We start from the raw sequence: 24,362 nt of genomic DNA, 5'->3' as shown, positions 1-24,362 counted from the left end.
CTCTTTACTTGCCCAAACAAAGAATCCTAGTATCTTGAAATACTAAAGTCATACTTTGAAGAGTTTGGTTTCTAACTTCTTGCTCTATTTCAAGGCCTAGTCACAAAAGAGGTGGGCGTGCAATATTACGTGATGACCGGCTGGCTGAGGACCAAGGATTTAACCCCTTCGATGGTGATGACGGCCCCCAGCCATCATGCATTACGGTGGGCGTGTGCTGATGACGGCTGGGGGTGTCATGAACCCGCCCACTACGGAAAACGCTGCACAGGCGCAGAATCGCGGCCGCGCACAAAGGGGTTAAGATCCAAATCTGATTTTAAATGTCACCACCAGCCACACTTGACAGTCCGCAAGTGTAACAAAAAGGAGAGTGCTAGGGTGAGCAAGTGGTGAGTATGAGTTGTGCTCAAATACTAATAATGGATTTATTTATTTATGGGTTTATACCGCGCTTGAATAGACTCCCGAAGGAGTATCTCTGCGCTCACACGCCAGTGGCTGATGGAAGGAAAGGGGACAATCCAAAAGAGCGAGCTAAATCAGGAACAGGAAAGTTTTCAGCCTTTTCCTGAAAGTTAGATGGTGCGAACATTGCCTGAGCAGAAGAGGGAGTTTATTCCATAGTGCAGGACCGACCACTGACACACTTTACTGCCCGGTCTTGTCTTTTTTACAGTGGGCACTCAAAGGAGAAGCTGATTGCTGGACCTACCGGTACGGACGGGGTTGTATGGAATAAATCTTTCAGCCAGATATGAAGGTCCTAGTCCATGTAACAGTCTTATACTTCACCCTTCACCCTTTGGCGAACAGAAAGCCAGTGTAATTTTTCTAAGAGGGGTTTAGAGGGGGATCTAGGAGGGGCATTTAGGACCAGCCTCGCAGCGGTGTTCTGTACCACTTGAAGCTTACCAAGTACTCCATCGTTGGCCGATGCCAATAGCCCGTTGCAATAGTCGAGACGACTAAGCACCAGGGCCTGCACCAAAGTTTTTCTCGTGGTATCTGGGAGTAAGGGAAACACTCTACGGAGGAGTCCTATAACATGAAAACAGGATCCCACTATGTTGTTTCCATGCTGCTTTAAAGATAACTCCTGGTCCAATCGTACCCCCAAGTTCTTCACCACCTGTTTGGGTTCGGGAACCGGGCCTAAATCGGACGGCCACCAATCAGGTGTCCATAGCATTTTGGCATCCCCAAAGAGCATAACCTCCGTCTTACCCACATTACATTGTAGGAAGTTCGAGGTCATCCACTGGGAGACCGCCTTCATGCCTTCGGAGAACGATTTTTTAACCCCCGAAGTAAGAGATTTAAATGGGAAGAGAAGCAGAGCGTCATCAGCGTATGACACTGGAACTCAAACTAATGAGAAATGTAAAACACACAAAAATTCAATGAAACATTTTACTATGGCTTCAAAATGAAATCATCGGGTTCAGGTGACTTGTAGAATAAGCTTCGACCTTGTAGTTTGTCGTGCAACTAGAAACCTTCATGGCATAACAGGACCATAGCAAACAATTGTCCATTACATATCCCCCTGTACACAGAAACACAGGCACAGATACACACACATGTATGCCAAATTACTGAAAATAAATGTATCAATAAATTATACAGTTGCACAATGTATAAAAAGGAATCTAACCACCATTTTTAAAACCATTTCTAGCAGCGTGGCAGAAACAATGTAGGTGCCAGAAAAAAAGAGGGTAACATTTATTTTACTTCTTGGTGAGCGGTTCACTACAACGTATACCTCTGATGAGGCAAGGTCTTTTGTATCTCTTTTAAACTATAGTAATGTGTGGTTGCACATGGCTTTTTGATGCACACATGCTCTCTTTATACACCCCTACTACAAAAAGTACAAGCACTGGCAAAGCAAATAGGTATGGTGCTGTCTGCCAGCCTTCCCTTTATCAAGTGTCAAGGCTTTTGTTTGCCACAGTTTTTCCAAAACGTGCTTGTTGGGGAAGCTGCTGGTACCTTGTCAATCTAAATTTGTTTGGTATCAAGAAGCAAACAATGCGATGGTAGTTCCTGGTACTGAAGTGTACTATTATGTGAGTGGATGTGTTTCTTCTGAAGGAACACAATGCTGTCACTCGCACTGAAGTTAGCCAATGGCTGAAGTGGGCTGACCCAACTGTCCCATGCTGTATGCTTAGAGGGAGGAGGAAAATCATGAATAACACAATAAAAGACAAATGGATGAAGATGGCGGTTGGAGAGCCCCTCTAAGTACATTATACATATACTTTTAGTAAAACTAAAAGGTCATGGTTAATGCCAGACTTAAAAATACCTATGCTAGGAAAATGTGACATACGACTTCTGTTATGTTAGTAGTTTTTTAAAGCGCTTGATTACCCAAAGATGTCATGGCACTAGCTGCAGGTTCAAAACTGAAAAGAGTTCTGTTTAGAATTACTGATTAAAAGTCCAACAGGTTTTTACTTGCTTTCTGAAGGCAAGCAGTGTGGCAGCAGCTTTACTATCGAGACTCAAAGGGTGAAGCTGCTTCCACCCCACTATGATTTCTTAAATCTGGGAACTACCCACTTTTTTTGTCCTGAGAGTGTGAAATTCTCTTTGGCTAATAACATTTAAAAAAAGATTGTTTTAGGAAAAAGGGGCCCATATCACAAAGAGCCTAGAAGACCAGTCAGAGTGCCTTGAATTTGATGCAATTTCTGACCGTTAGACAATGAAGGCCCTTAATGGCCAGAGAGGCAGATTGAAACTTGGATATTCCAAGGAGAGGCCTAGCAGCCGCATTCTGCAAAATTTGCCGTTTATTTAAGTACTGTTCCTGAGAGCTCAGATAAAGACTATTACAGTAATCCACTAATGTGGTGATTACTTTTTTTAATTTTTTAATAATGAGAACGAAAGATTATCTTTTTATAATCATTTTTAAGGTGCTGAAGGAGGATGAAATCAGCGAGTTTATTTGAGTAGCGTAATTTAGTTTGTTTGCAATTATGATTCCCAAATGTTTTGCCGCACTCTTTTGATTTCCTTCCCGCCCCTTTTAGCACTCCCGCAGCACGGGGATACCCTTAAGGGGGTGATTCGGGCACTATACAATACTTTAAATACATAAATACTATACATTTGCCTTAATGACTTGAGCTGGGAGCTAGACCATCTCATGCGGCCAGATGGAAGGTAAACCAAGCTGGGGGTTGTTTCCGAACACAATGACCTCAGCCTTGCCCAAGTTTAATTTTAGGCAATGACTGTTTATCCACTGGTGGATTGCACACATGGTCGTGAAAATGAACTCCTATCTTATGGATATTGTTATGTGCCAATACTACAATTTGTGTGTCATCTGCATAGGATGTGAGGGAAAGACCAAAGTACATAATCAAGGAGACTAGTTCAGTTACATAAAAATTATAAAGCATAGGGCTGAGTGAAGAACCCTTAGGGATCCCACAAGGGAGTGCAAAAGGCTTGTATACAAATGAGTCTAATGTTAGTGTTTGCTCTCTATCTGCAAGAAATTATTTTAGTAATGCCAGTGTTTTGCTCCTTATGCCAACTTTTTGCAACCTGTCAATTAGGACTGATGGTGGACCATATCAAATACAGCCGTCAGGTCAAGAAGAAGAAGCGCTGCTTTTCCTCCACTATCCAGCGCAGCCCTGATCTCCTCTGTAGCTTTTTTAAGTGTTGTCTCAGTAAAGGGGCCTGGTCTGAACCCAAAATGTGTTGGATCCAGAAGTTGGTTGTAAAGGCCATTTGGTGCTGGTTCATAAGTTTTTTAAAATTATTTTTGCTGTGCATGGCAAATGGGATATGGACCTATAAATAGTTGGGTCCTCAGAATTAAGACTTCTTTTTTAGAAGGGGAAGAATGGAGGCCTTCTTCCGCAGTGAAGGAAAAAGATCAGTGGCAAACATGGAATTAAAAATAACTGCAAGATTACTGGCTAAAAATTAAGGGATCATGTTTATGACTGGTGTCATTCTTCCACTCTTAGTTGAGGAGAAGAAAATGGTTTATGCATGGCACGCCACAACTGATTGGTGCAACTATCCCATCACTGAAGAGAGAAGTATATAGAGTCAAAAACATGGTTTATGCCAGATTCATAAGAATCGTATAGCCAGGTTGCGAATTACATTAGTAAATGTAACTAAAAAGTATCTGGACGTAGTACTACTAGCAAACCGTATAAGTCTTAAGTTTATATACACAATGGTACAAAATATGTTTGAAGTAATGGTGACATAACATGAAAAATACTTATTCTAAGTAGAGAACTGAATCAACTTAATATGTGAGAAAAGTTGACCTGTTTAAGTAATAAGCATTTGCAAAGTGTTAGAATGTATGGTGATATTATAATATTCAGTTAAACATACACTTTGGCTGTATGAAAAAAGACACGCGCTTATATCCTTCATATCCTTGATATCTAGACTATAGAAGCTCTCCTAATTGGGATTTTATGCTCACTTTTAAGTTTAATTAACTACAACGCTGCCCTTAAACTGCAATATTTTGTTTTGGTTGAGACATTTCATCATGAAAAAGAAATGTTCATAGTCAACAGTAAAGGATGCAGCAAATGTCTCACTGCATGCCCTGCCGTCTACTACAGTCTTGATGCACACGGCAGAGAAACTAACCACTTAAGGATTACAAGGTAATGCAAGAAGCCTGACACCGACAGACTACAAATGAATGAATAGGAAAAGAAAATGCTGAGTTCAAGCACGCTCGATCTACATATCAAGGATCAACTTCTTCCTACCGATAGACATGCTCGGACACTCGTCTAGGTCATAATGTAGTGGAAGACCATCAAATGAGGTGTACCATATCAGCTGTCAAAATAACTCTGAGGTTCCAGTACCAACTAGCCTACCTCCAATAACATGCACACAATATCAAATCCTTCCCTACCCCTCTAACCACTATCTTGTACAGTGACCCACTGCTTCAAAGCTAGGTTTGCTCTCCATAAATCCCAACATACACAATATCTCCCTGTTCAGCGGTTTTAACTGCAGCCATTGAACATAAAAGTAGAGGCCATGGTAAGACGGAAGATGGCGTTTACCTGAACTCAATCCCTTTCTCACACTAGAAGTACTTCAAACTGTACAGAAAGGATGCTCAAAAATCCCTCACTTTTACATGTTGTTTAAGCAAATACATTCATCACAAATGAAAAAATATAGACTCCAATTTATTTTGCCCCGCTAAATACTTTCGTAAGTATCTTCTTTCACTTGACGATTCAAATGTGTGACATGCAAGGCTTCAAGTCGTTATAAATTACCCGGCAACATAACCACAGATTCAACAAGAGTGGTTGAGTCAAGAAAGCTCAATGAAGTAAAAATATACTATTTCTCTGGTCCAGCAATGGGCAGGTTACGTTAATATAAAACAGACAGGACGCTTTGCAATTATGCTCCCAAATATGCAGGCATGGGCCAGTGTTCGTTCCCATTGACATTATCCACAGGATGAAAATATAAAAGTGACTATGGCAGCAAATATACAGATCTCCTCTCTAGGCCATCAAGTTGTCAAAAGCAAAGTAAAACAACTGTTGAATATTTATCATTTTGTTCAGTAAACCTAGCACAGTTTGCAAGAATACAGTTTTCATTTTGCTCAGAGAGACCTACTACCCATCTTAAATAAGCAGCACACACGGCTTCCAAGGAATTAACCTGCCTGGTTCAGTGAAATTCTCATTGATAATGCATGAAGTAAAAACAAGAAAGCAACTCCAAATCATTTGTCGCAAATACATATACATATATACACAGTATTAAAAAAAATATAGAAGTCCGAGAAACTATGCGTAAACATTCAGTAGGAACAGATTAAAACTGTACAGCTATACAATAATAGTTAAAATACATAAGAATTTCCACACAACGATGTGGAGAAGTGCAAGTAGAGTGAGCTAGTTGATCCAGGACTTCCTGTTCTCCTGCTTCCGGGAAAAAGCAGAGGCGGCTGCATCCCCTGATTGGTAAAGTGTTGCATCCCCGTGCTTCATGAACGGTGGTCCTTGAGGCGCACCACTTCTTCGCTTCTCAGTGCCAGATGAGGCCTGGAAACGCGAGATGCTACTGTTGGTCCTCTTGGTCGATCCTGGGGGTTTCATGAGGCGCCCTGGCCGGACGAAGACACCATAGCGCGGTTTACAGCGGAAGTACTCTCTGCCTTTCACAGTGCCATCATGTTTCCCTGGAAAGCACATGATATATCATTAGGTTCAGGGATTTCACAACAGTTTCTTCATACAAGTTACTCAATGACCAATATAGCATTACCCTGTATTCTATTGACCAAATGTACCTGAGGTACAATTCATTTCGGATTCTATGTCAAAGCTGGCAGCGGCACATGAACACTCATTTACTATGATTCACAGAAAATTTGTTCAACAGGGAGCAAAAATTGCATTTGCCGATTAATCAATTTAAAGCAAGTGTGAACTAGAAACATAACCTATATAATCCACATATGATCCATAAACACCTAGAACATTTTCTTTGATCAAGGCATCTGTCAGTAATCTAATAGCTTCAATTATAAATAAGTTCATATACAGCTGGGAGGTTTTTTGGGTATTCCAGAATGACTAGGCGCACAACCTGAGTGACCGCAAAGTAAAAGGTAACACAAAGTAGTCAGTATAGGCAATGAGGCGAGCGGTAATCCCTCACAACCGCTCCGGGATGGACCAAGGAGATCCACACAATTAACAAAAGACAACAAAGCCCCTGCACTATACACTGTCAATCAATTCTTGGTAGTACTGGTGTCAGTTGAGGTGGTGGAAGTTGATTAAGCACATCAAAACTTTCAGTCAAAACTTCGAGAATGAATAAACATAAATTGACATGTATCAGTTCAAAAAACGTTCTGTTCTTGGTGTAGTATTTCAGTTTATTGTTCCTTTGCATAGGCCAACACGTGTTTCATCGCAGGGAACAGACTGCGAATCTTCAGGGCCTCATAAGTGTTGGGCGAAAATACATTAGTAAGAGCACCCGGTTGGGGCGATACATGGAATCCTGTATTCGGATTTCCAAAACGTACGAACTCACTTTCTGCGTGATTTGATGAATCTCGATTATTTACAATTCGAGCGGTAACCGGGAGGAGAAAAAAGTAGTAGTAGTAACCAGGTTGAGCGGGCAAGTTTGATACCAAACTGAAGGCGGGTACACCTCGTTGGTACCGTTCTCCCTCTTTAGGTTCCCGGCGCCGTGTTTCGAAGACGGACCAACACGGCGCCGGTTACCGCTCGAATTGTAAACAATCGAGATTCATACATGTCAATTTATGTTTATTCATTCTCGAAGTTTTGACTGAAAGTTTTGATGTGCTTAATCAACTTCCACCACCTCAACTGACACCAGTACTACCAAGAATTGATTGACAGTGTATAGTGCAGGGGCTTTGCTGTCTTTTATAAATAAGTTCATGTTGCATTAAAATAAGATGTGTATTATATTTATAATTTGTTTCGTTGGTGTCCACAAATAATACTGGTTTATCGTCAAACAACAATTTTAATTAATGGCGGCCGTTGCCTTTTGTAGAAAAGTTACTTGAGCTAAATTCTGCATTATTCAGCAAATTGGATTTGCTTGCAATTCGCATATGGCAATTAACCGTGTGTGTCCAAAAATGCATTTTTTACCAAAACAATGCAAATTAGCTTTCAGCATGATTCATCACCACTAACACAAAAAAAATCTGTGAAAAACGAAACTTCCCTCAAATCCGTAAAATATCAGGAAAAGGTACTTCTCCGGTATATCCCTCTTACAAGATATGGTAGCCCCTACCTAGGGTGGAGGAGAAAAAGCGTGGACACCTACTTTCAAGGAAGATGTACCACCTCAGCATTTGCTTATTATATGAGGATATATCTAAAACCAATTTCCAAAGCTTCAGGTAATCCAGAGCTCTGCAGCATGTGCCACAGCCAACACATTCCCAAGGGAGCACATATAGACTGCCCTCACTGGAATATACTGGTTGCCAGTTCAAGCACGGGCTCATTTCAAGGTACTTACAATGATACTGAAGGCTATATATGGAAAAGTGCTTGACTCCTTGAAAAGTCACAGTTTACACACCATCAAGGACATTTTAGTCGGAGGGCAAGTTAGTTTTGATTCACAGTAACAACAGCTTAGGCAGGCGACTGTTCCTTTGTGACGGATGCTTGCTCTTCACTCATTACTCTCCTGTCTTACCTTCAGGATTAGATGCTTGATCTCATTTAGGAAGAGGATAATAAATGTGCTGTCCTAGTTTTTGTCATCTTGGGACTCTTTCTTAAGATACCCAGATTGTATTTGTTTCTGGTTTTATAAGAAACCTAATGAAGCCATGTCACTGGCATCTTCCACACATGCTTCCCTTCAAAACTACTATCAAGTGCCTACGCTCTTCTGTAATGCTCTAGAGTAAGCAGATATCAGTCTATGCAAAGACACTATCCACTCAAGATTAAATATATTCATTTATTAAGGTGATTATTGCAAGCTTGCGTGCTGCAGGAGAAAGAAAAATCTGACCTCTATATGCAGAGAATAACTCCTGCAATTGAAACACTGACAAACAACGTAAGCCCAACCCATGTGTGGTCACAGATGGTGGAGAGAGAGAGGGGTAAATAAACATCTTCCTTCCTTACATTAAACTCTTGAGTGGGGTACACACTAATTTCTGACAAAAACGTTTTGTGCCAACTCAGAACAAGCATTTGCAATGCAACAGGTCTCGCATTTAAGCGAGTTTGAACTATTGGCATTGTAAATGACAATGCCTTTTATTTATTTTTTGGTTTTTGAAGCATAAATAAAACGCATTGTTATTTACAATGCCAAATAGCCGGAACATGAAAATAAGTCGGCCTGGAGCGCACCTTGGAAGAGACGCGGGCGGGCAGGAGCTCGCGAGTTCACATACCGGTGTCCGCTCGTGCACCGGTCTGTACCACTTGGGAAGGCAACACAATGACAATAAGGTTCGCTAGCGGCAGCGCTTCACGCTGCAACGCCAGGCGAGCCCTAAAAAGTACTGCAAGAAAGCACCACTCAACCTCGACCCAGGCACCGTCTCCCAAAACGAGTCTATACAGACTCCATATATTCTTTACCATACAAGCCCTCACATTTTTCACTCAGGCTGGGGCTCTGACTGTTAACCATCGGTGGTTCGATGAACAAGCAGGAAGGATGTGGTGGAATATGTCGAAAAGGGCCAATTCCATATTCTCTTCTGCTGCTCCGATGAGGAGTTGGTAGTGATGTGGCAGTGTACGTTCCCCCAAAGATCCATAGCCGCCTAGGAGAACATTCCCAATGCTTGTTTAAGTTACACCTAGCTGAGGTGCTGCCTATATAGTAGATCTCAAGCATCATGCACTGCATAATTAAAGAAATTAAATAAGGTGCCGGTGAACTGAAAAGCGATGGCAGGCACTAATTATACACTTTCTGCCCTCTTGAAACCAGAGCTCATAGACTAAAAGATAATCTAAACTATTACACTGGTTGACTAATGAACACCCTCTGTGGAAAGAGTCTCGAGATATCAAAAAGATGGGGAGAATCTCATCAGCATCTTCATGCATTGTGGACAAAGCAGTAAGAACAGCAGAGGTATGTGTGAGCTGCACAAACCGTGATCCTATAGTCCGTCAAGAATAACAATATCGATAAACAGAGGACTGATGATTTTATAAAATTAAAATTAAGGAGAATATCCATATGATGGATGCAACATCATTCATCCGATGGATGATGTCCTGAGTGAAATGCAGAGCGTGTCGTGTGAGGATGAGGTAGGCTGGTTCTGATGGTAGTGTAACGAAGATGTACCCCAGACACCGACTCTAAAAGGATCACTTTGATGAAAACAGGCACAGATGTCACTTAATAAGAAAGTCTTAACAGCCAACATCGCCAGTATCAAAAACAATGGAAAAACATCTAAGCAGTAACAGAAGAACATTTCACAGGGCTCCAAGAGACCCAGTACATGTCACACAGATTGGATAAACAGTCTTATAACATGAGCTACAACAGAACAAAACAGAAGTACTTTAGAGTCGGGATGCGGGTATGGAAATAACAAAGAAATGAATACAAATTGAATATTATAACCAAATTGACACGCCCATAAAACGTGAATCAGATGATGGTATACATTGTGGCATTGTAGGCATTCTATAACATGTATTCCTTATGTCCTCAAGCCCTATGTACTATATGTAGGACTTCAATATTCTATTTAGAATGAAAAAAACGAAACTATAAACAAGAAATATGTTTTGTTGAGCTGCAGATAGTGAAGGGAAAAAAGTAAATGAAAGAGTGAGATTTTAACCCCTTCACTGCGGCGGCTATTCCGCCGCAGTGCTAAGGGGGCGGGGCGGCCGCGCGCATGCTGGTGACGGAACCGCTCCGTCACCAGCCGCGGTTGCGCTGTGCTCATGACGGAGCGGTTCTGTCACGGCCCCGCCCGCTCAATGGAACGCTCCGCGCAGGCGTGCCGGGCGGGCCGTCACGGAACCGCTCAGTCATCAGCACAGCGTGACCGCGGCTGATGACGGAGTGGTTCCGTCACCAGCAGGGGAGGGGTTAAATGTCTTCTTATAGGCGTTATGGGGAACATTTTGAGGGGCAGAGCAAGTATGAAGGACCATAAAACGACAATTGTTGGGAAGTGGGATTGATGACATCATCAGAACCACTGGGTAATATGGCACATAAAAATGCGCTGGCCACGACATTAGTAAACAATAGGTTTGAGGCACTGGCTAGAACCTTTTTAAGGTTGAGTCGAAGATGCAAGGGGTGAGAAATCAAGTTAAGATTACTTACCAAAACTAATTTAAAGGATGTCAATAATGTGCTTCTGATAACAGAAAAGGAATTAAATATGTTTCAAGCAATAAATAAAAAGACTGAGGGTACACTTCACAAATATATTCAATGTCCTTATTTCTCTTCTTTTTTTATAAAAAATCCTTACCAAACATAGTTCAAGCATGAAATATCAAAGTCTTTGCCTGCCTACTGGAACTGAAGGTGCAAATCTCCAGAATTTCAAAGAAAACGGATTTTTAGGGATCTTTGCTTCAAAAAGAATCTTGGTCTGAATTGTGTTGGGAAGGCATGGCGGATCACTTGAAATAAAGATACTGAAGCATCTCCTGCACAAATAGGGATGAGAATGTGAAGCAATCCTCGCGATGGAGACATAGCATCTGATGTTGCAAATAATGAAGAATGCTCTTATTGCCTGACTTCTTACAGGAAGACGGATGAAAAGAAAAACAAGTATACAGAACTCCAGAATCACTCTAGAGAGACAGAAGTGTGTTAACCTTCAAAAGAAACAACCACAGCTCTTTGTGGAGGTGGAGGCACCTTTAAAAGGGTACAAATTATTACAATAATTATAAAACTTGCACCAGAAAGGCCTTTATTCCATCGGGCATTTCCCCGGTGGGCTGGAGTACTTGAGGGGCCGGTTGTGAAAGCCCAGGACGCTACTGGTGTCTTTATACACTTTCTAGGCTCCCAGTCAACAGGAACAGGCATAGAGGGCTTCAAGAGAAGGGGAGGGGGGAGGGAGGGGGGGAGGGAGGGGGAAGTGAGCGAGAAAGGGAGAAGAAAGAGGATAAAGAGAGAGAGTATGGAGAGAGATTGTGTGAGGAGATAAAGGGAGCGGGCTGCTTTTAGTTTTTTGCCAGGGCTGCATTTGGGTCCCCTGTCCAGCCCTGGAGACAATGAAAACGTAATGCACACCAATTATTTTTCATAACCTTGTAGTACCTACTACACAGGTCCTGACACTCATATTCCACAAATAGTATTGCTAAACAACTGTCAAATTGGACTACTCTTAAAAACAGGATTAGTGCTTAATGCCAAGTGACGTAATTTAAACGGAGTTGCCTAATGTTTTGGAGGATGGCATGTTTTAACAATCCGACTGGACAAGTGATATATTTTTAATGATTGATCCAGGGCTTTGTGAGATTATGAACTAAAGACAATAGGAAGTGTTTTTCACAGTTATGTTCAGCTTCCTTTCCTAAATTCAAGCCTTCTTTGTACACCTTCAGATTTAACTGTTTTTGGGGCAGATTGGTTTAGGTGAAAAGGAGTGATTACTTTAGGAAGGAATTTGGGATTAGTCCTTAGAACCACTTTGTTACGGTGTAGTTGTAAGAATGGTTCCTGTATAGTGAAAGCTTGAATCTCACTAACTCTTCTAAGAGAGGTAATAGCAATGAGGAAAGCTTTTTCCATGTGAGAAATTGCAGTTCACATTTGTGTAAAGGTTCAAAAGGGGGTCCCATGAGCCTGGTAAGAACAATATTTAGGTTCCACACTGGAGAAGGTGGTAACCGAGGAGGAATAATTATTTTTAATCCTTCCATAAACGCTTTTATTGCTGGTACTCTAAACAACGGCATATGTAGCCTGTTTTGTAGGTATGCCGCAATGGCTGCAAGATGTAATCGTATCGATGAATATGCTAGATTACATCTTTGCAAATGGAGAAGGTAACAGATAATGTTTTGGATGGAAGCATCCAAAGGATCAATTTGATTATTAGTACAGTAAATGGCAAATCTTTTCCATTTAGCTGCATAGCAAGCTCTAGTAGTAGGTTTTCTGGATTCTTTAATGATATTCATACAGTCTGGGGGCAGGTTAAGGTAACCAAACTCTAAGACTTCAGGAGCCAGATCACCAGATTCAGTTGACTTGGATCTGGATGCCTGATGTCTCCATGGTTCTGCGTTAGCATGGATGGTGTCAGAGACAGTTTTCGGTGTGGAACTAGAGAAAGTTTTAGCAGTCTGGTGAACCACGGTTGGCGTGCCCATGTGGGAGCTACCAGGATCAGTTTGAGAGGCTGTTGTCTCAGCTTGTGTACCACTAGTGGTATTAGTGAGATTGGCGGAAAAGCGTATGCAAATCTGCCTGACCAGTTCATCCATATCGCATTGCCCTTGGACAACGGGTGTGGAAACATGAGGACGAAGGTTGGGCATTTTGCGTTTTCGTGTGTGGCAAACAGATCTATGTCTGGATGACCCCATTTGTGAAAGAATTGTTGAAGAACTTGCAGATGTAGTTCCCATTTGTGAATCTGTTGTGTCTGTCGACTTAACAGATCTGCTATCTGATTGTGAACTCTTGGAAGGTGTTCTGCTAACAGATATATGTTTTGTGGAATGGCCCATCTCCAAATGTTTTGTGCGAGCTGGGACAGTTGCCGGGACTGTGTGCCTCCTTGTTTTTGTATATAGTACATGGATGTCATGTTGTCTGTCCGGAGAAAGACCGCTTTGTTCTGTATGTGCACTTGGAAGGACTTCAGTACTAGGAAAATTGCCAGCAACTATAGGTGATTCATGTTAAGCCTCTTTTGTTGAGCAGTCCATGTTCCCTGAGTTGTGTGGTGGAGCAGATGTGCCCCCCATCCTGTCAGGGATGCGTCTGTTGTGAGTTCAATCTGTGGAACTGGCTCGAGGAATGGCCGCCCTTTAGACAAGTTTTTGGTGTTTCCCACTGCAGAGAGCGATGTTTGCGGCTGTCCACCAACAACAGGTCTGTTAGTTGTCCTTGTGCCCGATTCCACTGGTGTGCTAGACATTCCTGCAATTGACACATTTGCAGTCTTGCATATGGTACAACAAAAATGCAAGATGCCATCATGCCTATTAGTTGCATGAACACTTTGGCTGGGAGAGAGTGTTGGTTTTGAAACCTTGTGACTAAGGCTTGGATGCTCTGTATCCTGGCTGGACTGGGATAAGCTAGAGCTGTATTGGTGTTTATGGTAGCCCCTAGGTATTGATGTACATGAGAGGGCTGTAGATGTGACTTGGTGTAGGTTATTGTAAACCCCAAGTTGTACAGTATCTGAATTGTGTGAGATGCGTGTTGAACACACTGGTTGAATGACTTGGCCTTTATGAGCCAATCGTCTAAGTGAGGGAAGACATGGATATGTTGTCTTAAGAGATGTGCTGCTACTACTGCTAAGCACTCTGTGAACACTCTTGGTGCTTTTGCTACCCCGAATGGAAGGACTTTGAATTGAAGTGTTGTCCTTCTAGCACAAACCTGAGATACTTCCTGTGAGAAGGATGTATGGGAATGTGAAAGTAGGCGTCTTTGAGGTCTAGTGTAGTGAGGAAATCGCCTTGTTGCAATAATGGGAGCACTTGTTGTAAAGTGATCATGTGAAAATGATCTGAGTGTATATACAGATTGAGAGGCCTCAAATCTAGAATTGGTCTTAGTGTTCCATCCTTTTTGGGTATTAGGAAGTAGAGTGAATAGACACCTGTGCCTTGATGTTGCAATGGAACTAGCTCTATTGCATTCTGTAGCAATGAGAGAACCTCTTGTTGGAGCAGCGTTAGATGTTCTGTGGACATTGGACGCTGTCTGGGTGGTATATTTGGAGGTGTAGCTGTAAGCTCTAGGCAGTAACCACACTGGAAATCTGTCTTACCCACTTGTCTGTTGTGATGGAATTCCAGACAGGTAGGAACTGTGTTAATCTCCCCGCAACAGGAGTGGTATGCTGTTGGGTTAGCTGAAGGAAGTCACTGTTTAGGGGTGAAAGAGGATCAATTGTTGTTGTTACCTCAACCTCTTCCCTTATTGTTATTTCCACTGCAGCCTCCTCTAAAGAATCCTTTATTGGAGGATGCTTGTGTTTTATTTTTAAAGGAAGCTGAAATGTCTGCTCCAGCTTGTTTGGAGCCTCCTTTGTAAAAAGAGCGACAAAAGGAGCCTCTTGCTTGGGTGGACTGCAAAGCTCCTATAGACTTGGATGTGTCAGTGTCTTTTTTTATTTTTTCAAGAGCTATGTCTACTTCTGAACCAAACAACTGGTGTTGGTTGAATGGTTGATTTAAGATAGTAGTCTGTACCTCTTGCTTAAATCCTGAAATGCGTCGCCACGCGTGACGTCTAAGAAGGACACTGGTGTTTATTGCCCTGGATGCAGTGTCTGCTACATCTAGTGCGCATTTAATGGAGGCGTTAGATATAAGTTTACCCTCTTGTATGAGGTCATCTGCTTGTGCCTTATATTGATCAGGTAGATGTTGTAATAGGTTCTCTAGCTGATCATAGTGAGCCCTATCATATCTAGCGAGGAGGGACTGTGTGTTAGCAATGCGCCATGTATTGCTAGCTTGGGCAGCTATTCTTTTCCCTGAAGCATCTATGATTTTGGATTCTTTACCAGGAGGTGGTGCTTCTCCTGATATTTGTGAATTTGCTCTTTTCCCAGTGTTTGAAACTACTAGGGAGTCTAAGGGTAGCTGTCCCTTAATGCAAGTAGGATCCCCAGGAGTTGTTCTGTACTTTTTTTCTATCCTTGGGTTTAGGATTCTAGCCCATACAGGATCTTTAAACACTTATGGCGCATGTTTAATAACTCCTTTAATCATTGGCAGTATTTGCACAGATTTCTGGGAATGTTCAAAAGTGTCTAGTAAAAAATCCTCTTTTGCCTCATCTGAATGCATGGTAACATTGTGATAGATGACAGCCCTATTAACCAAGTGTCCAAACCCAATATTGTCTTTAAAGAACCGGGTTTTAGAACCCAGCGGCGCCAGGGGAAACGCCTGATGTCTTTGGGTTCACCTGTCTTAGAATACAGAGACACGGGATACTTCTCGGTGACGTCAAAGACCAAATTTATTGGCTGCAACCAGGAACAGAGGTCTACGAAGCACAACACGGGTGGTTCGCTAGAGACTGCACAATTTCATAGAATGGAGCATCGTCTTTTATGGTAAAATTCACATTCCTGGCTAGCATCAGTTACATACAAACGGACCAATCGAACAGTGACATCTCAAACATATCGCATGACGACAAACCCATTTTCCGTTGTCCAGCCCACCAGAAATGACTAGGCAAAATCCAACATTCCTGCTCGCACAGGCCGGACGAACACATAATAAAAGGACCTCAACCCATATCAGAAATTAAGCCATAAAGGAAGGAACAGAAGCAGATGAGAAGCAAGATAGAAGGGTGTTTGCATGTATCATAAACTCAGCAATGTCCTGCTCTTTGATCTCTATCTGACCATCTGCCTAACAAGGAACTGGCTCAACGAGGTCAGCCTCGGGCAAGGGAGTCAGCTCGTTCAGGTCACACAAAAGTCAGCTAAAGGTGTACGTGTCCCAAGGACTCGTCCGGCCGCAGTCATCGGCCTATGTGAGGGCAACCACAAAATGGCTGCCGTACACAAAATGGAACCCGAAGGTTCGAACGAAATCCCTGACTACGTAGTGTTCCCATTGATCGATTATAACGAAAACACTCGTACATACCACACTCGTCATTTGCAGTCTGCTGATACCAAAATCGTCTAGATACGATGACCTTTATTGAACGGGTTCAGAATCACGGAACCTCATCTTCTGGAGGAGAAGGTTTAGATGGATATATATGTGGGTCAGGAATATCCGATATATCCTGTGGGTTTGGATACTCCCAGTCTAGTGAACCTGTTGGGTAGGGAAAGGAGTCATCTGGGTCTTTCCCTCCCCCCATGCTATACTGATCATCATCAGCATGCTGAGGAGGTGTATGCTGTGGAGAATAAAGAGGAGAATTTTTAGGTGAAATGTTTAAAGGAACAGCAGGAGAGGGAGATACGGGAGAAGAAAGGTGCATAGGAGATGTGGCAGAGTCCTCCTTCTTTGCAGGCACTGGAGGTGTAGGTGCTGTATCAGACTTCCTCTTCCTGTGTGGTGTGGTGGAAACATGTCCTGTTTCTGGGTCTATGTATATCCTTTTTTTTTGCAAAGGATCAGGTCTAAAAAGCTCTTCTTCAGAAATTGCTTTCGGCGCTGATTTTTTCAGCTCCGGGCCTGGTTTCTGCTTGTCTTTAGCCTTAGGAGTTGTTGTATAGTCCTTTGGCGTAGGTTTCGGCACCGAAGGTATCGTTTTCGGCATTGAGGCCTGGTTCGAGGTCTTGGAGGCGTCGGTAGCAGGCTTTGAGGGCTTCGGCACCGAAGATTTTGGACTGGAAGCTGTTTTGGTCGGCTTGGAAGCGTCGGAAACAGGCTTCATTGGTTTAGGTGCCGTATAGTCTTTAGGACTCAACGGTTTCTGGATCCTTTTTGGAACCGGGACTTCTTTCGGTTTAGGTGCCGAGGGAGCTGGTTATATCGGCACGTGCGGTTTGCTCGGTATGGAGCTACCGGAAGGCTTTAATATTCTTTTCGGAGCCGGGCCCGACGGCGGGGCTTTTGAAGTAATATCTCGGTCTCGACTGGGCCCCGAAGGCGGAGTTTTGACCTTAGCCTTTGCTTTATGGGTTGGGACAAGGGTAGGGGTAGTCGTACTCACGCGTTGACCTGATGGTATGGAGTCATCGGAGTCGTCTGCCTCAGATACGATCTGGAGATCATCGGAATCTTCCTCGGGGACACATGGACCTTCGTCGAAGATATCCATGGGTTCCAGAGCTGATCTCTGCATGTGGCGACGACGGGCCCTCCGATCTCGAATTGTCTTCTTGGATTGAAAGGACGCACAAGCTGTGCAGCTCGACTCCTCGTGTTCCGGTGATAAACACAGGTTACACACCTCGTGATAGTCGCTGTGTGGAAATTTTGCTCCACACCCGGGGCATTTCTTGAATGGGGTCCTTTCCATGAGGTGTAGGCCTCACCACATGGGTAGGCCCGACGGCCCGCGTCGACGACCGGAATCAAAGTGATGAGGTCGAGTCTATGTATATTGAAGTTAAAGTTTGTTTTTGGAAAGTTTTGCGCGTCGAAGTCTTTGAAAAGTCGATTTTCGAACCGGAGTGGAAACTTCGCATACAAACCCAGTGGCTGAAAAAAACAATCTAAGGATAGAGCCAATGTCCATGCGCATTATCGTCCAAGGGAGGAGTCACCTATCTCGTGACTACAAAGACTTCTTCCAAGACGACAACAACATGCAATCATCCGAGTCCAACACCAGGTGGCGATCCAATACTAAGTGTATAATCTGCAGCTCATATGCCTCGAACATATATATATATATATATATATATATATATATATATATATATATATATATATATATATATATATATATATATATATATATAGAGAGAGAGAGAGAGAGAGAGAGACGAAATTTAGCCGCTTTACCTATGACATAATAGGGTCAATTACACAATATACACGTGGTATACCATGAGCCAGTAGTATTGTAGTATTGATCTCATTAGGTTGCCAACAGACTGCTAATGCGGTCTGTAGCCAGAAGCTATGAAAAGGAATAAAATGACCCAGCATCATGTAGTTAAATATCTTTATTAAATACACTGTAAAGATTTTTGTCAGGATTGAATAAAAGTAGAGGTTATCCTAAGCAAGCAAGCATGTTTTTGTCTGGGTCTTACCACACAGCAATACATAATTATGCTCTGGTAAATGTAGAAAGGCTTTTTACTCCTACCTTTCAAACGTCTGTGTGATATTTTACCTTGTCGGCAGTGGATACCAGTGGCAGAAGCTTGTGGTTCTGGGAGTTTTTGCTGTGATTTCTTTCGACCAAAAGTACATCAACCTAGGTGAGACTCAACTCGGTGGGATAGGTTTATATGCTGGTAGATCTAGTGACAACTTTTTATTTTAACTATTTATCTGTGGAATCTACCAGAGCATCATCCAATAGCTGCAGACAAACACATAAATGCTTGTATTTATGCAAATGGTTTTGCTGTTCTCGATCAAACACCAACAGAGGTAACTAAATCGGCAGGACTTGTACAGTTCCGCAAAGAAGCATACCATCAACAGAAGTGCGATCCAGCTTGTTGCCTTTGGTATTACAAAATATGAACCAAGCTTAAGACAGAAATTAGGCAAAGAATGCAGAATTGTGGTTGATAGAACCAAATATTGGGGTAAAATACCTTAATTAGGCGAGTCGAATGGAAAAGGGTATTAAATAATATGATGGTCAACATGAACAGTCTGATCCATTTTAATTAACCTCATGCGCGCTAGCGGAATTCCGCTCGCACGCTGAGATTTTCAAAACCGCACTTTACGTGACGAGCTGGGCTCGTCATCAGCGTGCGAGGAGGCTACGCCATGACGAGCCCAGCTCATCATCAGCGTGGAAGGGGTTAAATGTAGGGAGTTCATTCAGAACTTAAAATAATTTTTATATCAAAAGGAATACCTGTACTGCTTTATGGTGCTACCAATCCAGTTTTTGATAGACCGCTTGACTAAGCAAATCAAAAGTGGATGCTTAAGTAAAGCATTCTGTCACCAGTGGGTAACTGGGTATGAGGGCACTGTGCTTGGATTTGGGAAAGAACAGCCAGAGATACAGTTTTATATAAACTAGCTAATGAGTCAACATTACCTACTGCTGGACTCTGCTTCTCTAAGATGATCTGTACTGAGATTTGATGGGAACGCACACTGCTCTGTTATGTTCAGGGAATCTGTGAAAGAAACTGGAGGGCAAGTGCCAGAATCATTAGTGGATACAGTATTCAACAGGTAAATGCTAGGTGAGATTTCATTTTCTTTCGCTTTTTGAAACATTCAACGTATGTTCCAGAAAATAAATCTTACAATAGTCTTTGTTCATTCAAGCGGATCAGAGCCAGAGGATAGCACAGAAGCAAGTTCTTGAGCCTTTGGTGCCTCTGATACCTCGGGTCAAGTAGATACGTGATATCAGCCTTCTTCCTCAGAACGTAGTCTTAGGTCTGTATGGATGGGAATGTCTCCAACATGACATGCATGAACTGCATACCTATCATCCTGTTTTTTCAGAACTCTTGGTCATGTCTCACACTAATCTCATGTGTGTTCATTGATCTAGGCCCGAACATTTGACAATGGCAGGTTCTGGATCTGGTCTTGAACCAGGAGGGGCACACCAAGCTCACTCTCATTGTGATAGGGGACTACAGTCCCTGTTGTGGGTTTCATGCGCAGAGCATGGTGGTGCCAGCGTACCAGGGTTGATGCATTATAGTGACAGGGTTTTTACCTGAGAGTCATGAATGCACGCTTACAGGCCCATTCATATAAAGTTTCATTGTTCAGGATTATCCTTGAATCCCGAACGTAGATATCCCATATGTTGTATGTGAGCTGGACTATAGTGTGCCGTTCACTAGTGATACAGGCCTATGAGCTCTATTTTGGAAGCCCACAGCCAGTACAAGAGTACAAGGAGAAAAGGTTGCTTTCTCCAAACAGCATGTACGTATTGAAGGCATTTCCAAGATGGTGGAGGGGGAGAGCACCAAATGCTAAAGTGAGGAAAGAGGAGACAGGCTTTTCTTTAAAGCGCCATGGCACTTCCTGGTGCATTGGGCTGTAAGTAAGACATGCAGTATCTGTTATTAGAAAAAGAAGCCCTTTGAAGTAGCACAAATTGTCCTCTCTTTTCCTGATCTGTGTGTGGAGGGGTTGTAAATAGCTGGGTTTAGCCTGCTCTCCTCTTAGCACTTTGGTGGTGAGAACTCCACCAGCATAGTGTCCTGCTGGGAAGAGCATCCTTGCTGACAGCGGCCAGGCCTAGATGGTGGCCTGACTTGGAAACATGAAAGGGTAACCGACTCAAACCAGTTCGATGGAAGCAGACCTGGAATGCACATCATTGGTATGCAAAATTGGCATAAAGATGGGAGCTCAAAGCCTATCGTTCAGTGTTATGGTCTCAGAGACTACTATGCAGCCAACGGTTGGGGTCGCACTGGCATGGCAGCAAACCCAGAAGAGTTGAGGGAACATCACCTAGAATCTGAGGTGGAGGAGGAATTACTGGACTGTCCTGGGTTGCAAAATATCCTACCTATGAGCGAGAGAAGGAGCCAATCGTGCAGGAGGACTGGATCAGGGAGGACTACTGTTATTGACCCTGGTTAAGCATGCTGAAGGACTTGCAGTACTGCTGGATTGGGCTGTGCAACCTCATCATTTATACCAGTCAAAGCTACCAAGGAACCTGGAAGCATGTGCTCAAGTGATAGGCCTGACCGAAATTGGTGGCTCATGTGGCCCACAAGTGGACTACATGACCATGGCACTGTCATTTGTGTTGTTGGGCTGGAGCTAGTCTGAAATATTAAGTGACCTGGGAGCTGCCCTGCTGATGCTTTGTGAAGAACTGTGCCGGTCTCGAGGCACTGTGTTCCAGAGATAGTGCCTGGCATCTGTCCCACTGAAGAATCGTGATCTGTGGGTGCGTGCCCATCATGCTCAGTGCCAAGTACTCAATTAAGAATTGAAGAGAGCCATGTCGCGAAACAAGCTGCCACTGGAGTGCCAGGCTGAGCCATAATCTGCAGTCCACCGCCCTGTAGACAACCCCCATCAGAAGCCTCCAATCTTGCAGCGACCATCTGAGTGATACGCTGCGTGGCCGCCCGCTACTTGGGTCCTAAGAAGACCGCTGAGTGCCGCCTGTAGAGTCCTGTTGCCTGTGAGATCTCAGTGCAGTGGGAGCCAAATGCAGCTTCAGGCTTCTACTACAATCAATGAGAGACTAAATGTGCCTAGGATCGAGAGACTGCCTGATCAGACTCAATCGAGGGGAGCTGTAGTCATTGATCTACCTCGAACGGTGAACCTAAGAGGGAGTCAGAATGCAGGGGACCCACGAGGGGCAGGTGAAGAGCTAGTCGGCAGAAGCCCCTACTCCACAAAGACTCACACCCAGGTATTTCTGCATTAATGATTGTGTAGTGGAATTTTATGTGGGCATGTCCCAGCGCAGCAGTGATGAAAGACCTTAGCCCCCATGTTTTATGGCCGCGTGATAGCCTGAACAGTATCCAACAAGGACATGTTTGCTGATGTGTTTGTGGTACGTGCCGAGGTAGCACAAATAAACACAATTCAATGCAGCACTTTTCATGAGATATGTCACAGCAACTAAAGTTCAGATAAAGAAAATGTATCTCCATTTTTCTTGCACCTAGTCTTGCAGCCTGGAAGAGTTATCGGTGTATTATTGTACAAAAACCTTCATGTTGTTGTTTCAGCTTTTGAACTGCTTTTTAACATTTGGTACACAATCAATTGCTACTATGATGCAATATATTTGTAAAGAATAAGACCTCGGTTTGAGTTCTTTGTAAATATGAACTAAATTTATATTCTTACGTGTTTGTTATATTTGATTTATCTGGGCTGCAACCCTCGCGTAAGCGGGTGATCCCATTGCAAATGGTGACTTGGAGGGGGTGAGCCAACAAAAAAATAGTGCGCATCTACAATGCTTAAAAGAATGCAAATCTCTCCGTTACTGAATAGCCTTGTCAATTTCCACAACATTTATATTACATTGACCCTCTGGCATTTGGACATAAACTCCTTAATTGACCCATTAGACAAAAAACACAAACACTAAGCCATAGGTCACTTAACCCCAACCATCGATGGTATGCTTATTTACTAAGAAAATAATAAGATATGACCCGATAGTCTTGAACACGATATATATATATAAACACAATGATTTAGAGAATGTTTCTATATTACTTCATGCAAAATCAATTTGCAAGAAAACGTTGAAGGAGGAAAAGAGTACTCCGTCATTGGGAACTGGTACACAAACCTCCTAAGCTAAGGGATCAAAGTAGGTTTAGGCAGTATATTAACCAGCTGGAGGCTGTCAATGGTCCTGCCACAGAAAATGGAGTAGGTGTTCTAAATTTGGGAGAGATACACTAGTAATCTATACTACGCAAAGGAAAATGATTGAGTTAACAGCTTTATACCAGACACATTCATCAACCATTTAAGTACAGCGATAGCTATGTATGGTTAAGAACCCCAATAAGAGAATAAGTATGACGTATTCTAAGTTGGCACTCAAGTGTAACTCTAAAGAGGTACTCAGTCCTAATAGCATTCCAGGGTCACTTTTTAAGTCCGATTTAGCTTGGGGACACTTATCAACACGGGTTTACAAAGCCTCAATTCATTGGACCTCAGTGTCCAATTCATGGCGAGGCTCCATTATACAGCCCTTCTTTAAACAAGCATTTGCAATGCAATAGGTCTCGCATTTACAAGAGTTTGAGCTATTGGCATTGTACATGACAATGCATTTTTTTTATAACAGATAAATAAAAGGCATTGTCAATTACAATGCCAATAGCTTGCACTCTTGCAAATGCGAGACCTATTGCACTGCAAATGCGTTAGGAGAGAGTTATCCTGCCTTTTCCTGCCAGCAAGAGCAGGCAGGACAAAGCTCTTTGAGAAAATAGTGCTCGGAGGCTGTAATTAAAGCCTACCAATCAACAACACATAGAACAGGGGGTATCGCCATGGGAGGTTACAGAATGGGAAATGGTGGTACTAAGGAGGGACTACTAAAACTATTGAATAATCACAAGCCACAGTATACAATGGACAATGACACAAGCCAATGAAAAAACTGGACGGAGCTTCACGTCCATACCTCAATTCCTCATGCCTTGCAGAGCAGTGCATGCGCTGCCCAGACTTGACCTAAGGTGGAAGCAGATCTAAACCCACTAATTATCGCTTGATTGCAGTCTTCGACACTGATGCCAAGGCCTATAGCAGAATTCTTTTAAGTGGTCTGGAAGAATGGGCAGAGTAGGAACAAGCAATTTCTTTTTCCAAACAAGATTAATGCCTAATTGAAGTACAGAAGATAACAGTGTAGCCCTGACTTTTAAAGATCAACAATTAGTACATTTACACGGGCTCTCCAATTGTGAGTTTCATTGAATATTCAGCAGAATCTGGTCATTTTATCTGTATTTATCCATATTTATTTTGTGTTTGTGTATAAATAAAGTTGAAAAACTGTACATTTGCATATCTATTTAACGGACAGATTCGCACTCATACTTTGATGTCTGTCGTGTTTTAGCTATTTAAGCTGCTAAATATTACACAATACATACACTGGTAGATATTAGCACTATACCATGAATATATGTTAACAGATTCCGGTATTTAAAGACCTTTTATCCTGTTTTTTAATTACCCATGCTGTCCATCTGCTGGCCTATAATTCATTAAAGAAAGCACGGAGAGTCACTTGAAAGAAGCACAATTTTCTGTATTTATCCACTTTTAAAGATAAATGCAGACAGAAAACACATTGTTTTCGGTCTGTATTTACCTGTAAAAATCTGTAAAAACGGAAAACCAGGAGCCTTAATTAAAATACACTTCAAGGAGGCAATGAAAACAAACAATGGACTCAGCATTTAAGAACACGAAAATTCTCTATAACATGGCGGCCATATTATAACGTGT

The 24,362-nt window shown here is 42.6% G+C and overlaps 1 protein-coding gene across 1 annotated transcript in view; it reads right to left on the bottom strand.

Annotated features, from left to right (window-relative positions):
- Positions 1-3,788: 3,788 nt before the first annotated feature.
- The window catches only part of KIF13A (kinesin family member 13A), a 762,232-nt gene continuing 741,658 nt past the window's right edge, over positions 3,789-24,362 (bottom strand). Inside the window, exon 41 of the mRNA XM_086965110.1 lies at positions 3,789-6,238. Coding sequence (XP_086821236.1) covers positions 5,952-6,238 — 287 coding nt within the window. The 3' untranslated portion in view covers positions 3,789-5,951. The remainder of the gene's footprint in view (positions 6,239-24,362) is intronic.

Source organism: Lissotriton vulgaris, chromosome 4_1 (assembly GCF_964263255.1).
Source record: "Lissotriton vulgaris chromosome 4_1, aLisVul1.2, whole genome shotgun sequence".
In the NCBI taxonomy this organism is placed as follows: domain Eukaryota; kingdom Metazoa; phylum Chordata; class Amphibia; order Caudata; family Salamandridae; genus Lissotriton; species Lissotriton vulgaris.
The sequence above is the reverse complement of the archived record's forward strand: the minus strand, read 5'-3'. Positions and strand labels throughout refer to the sequence as shown.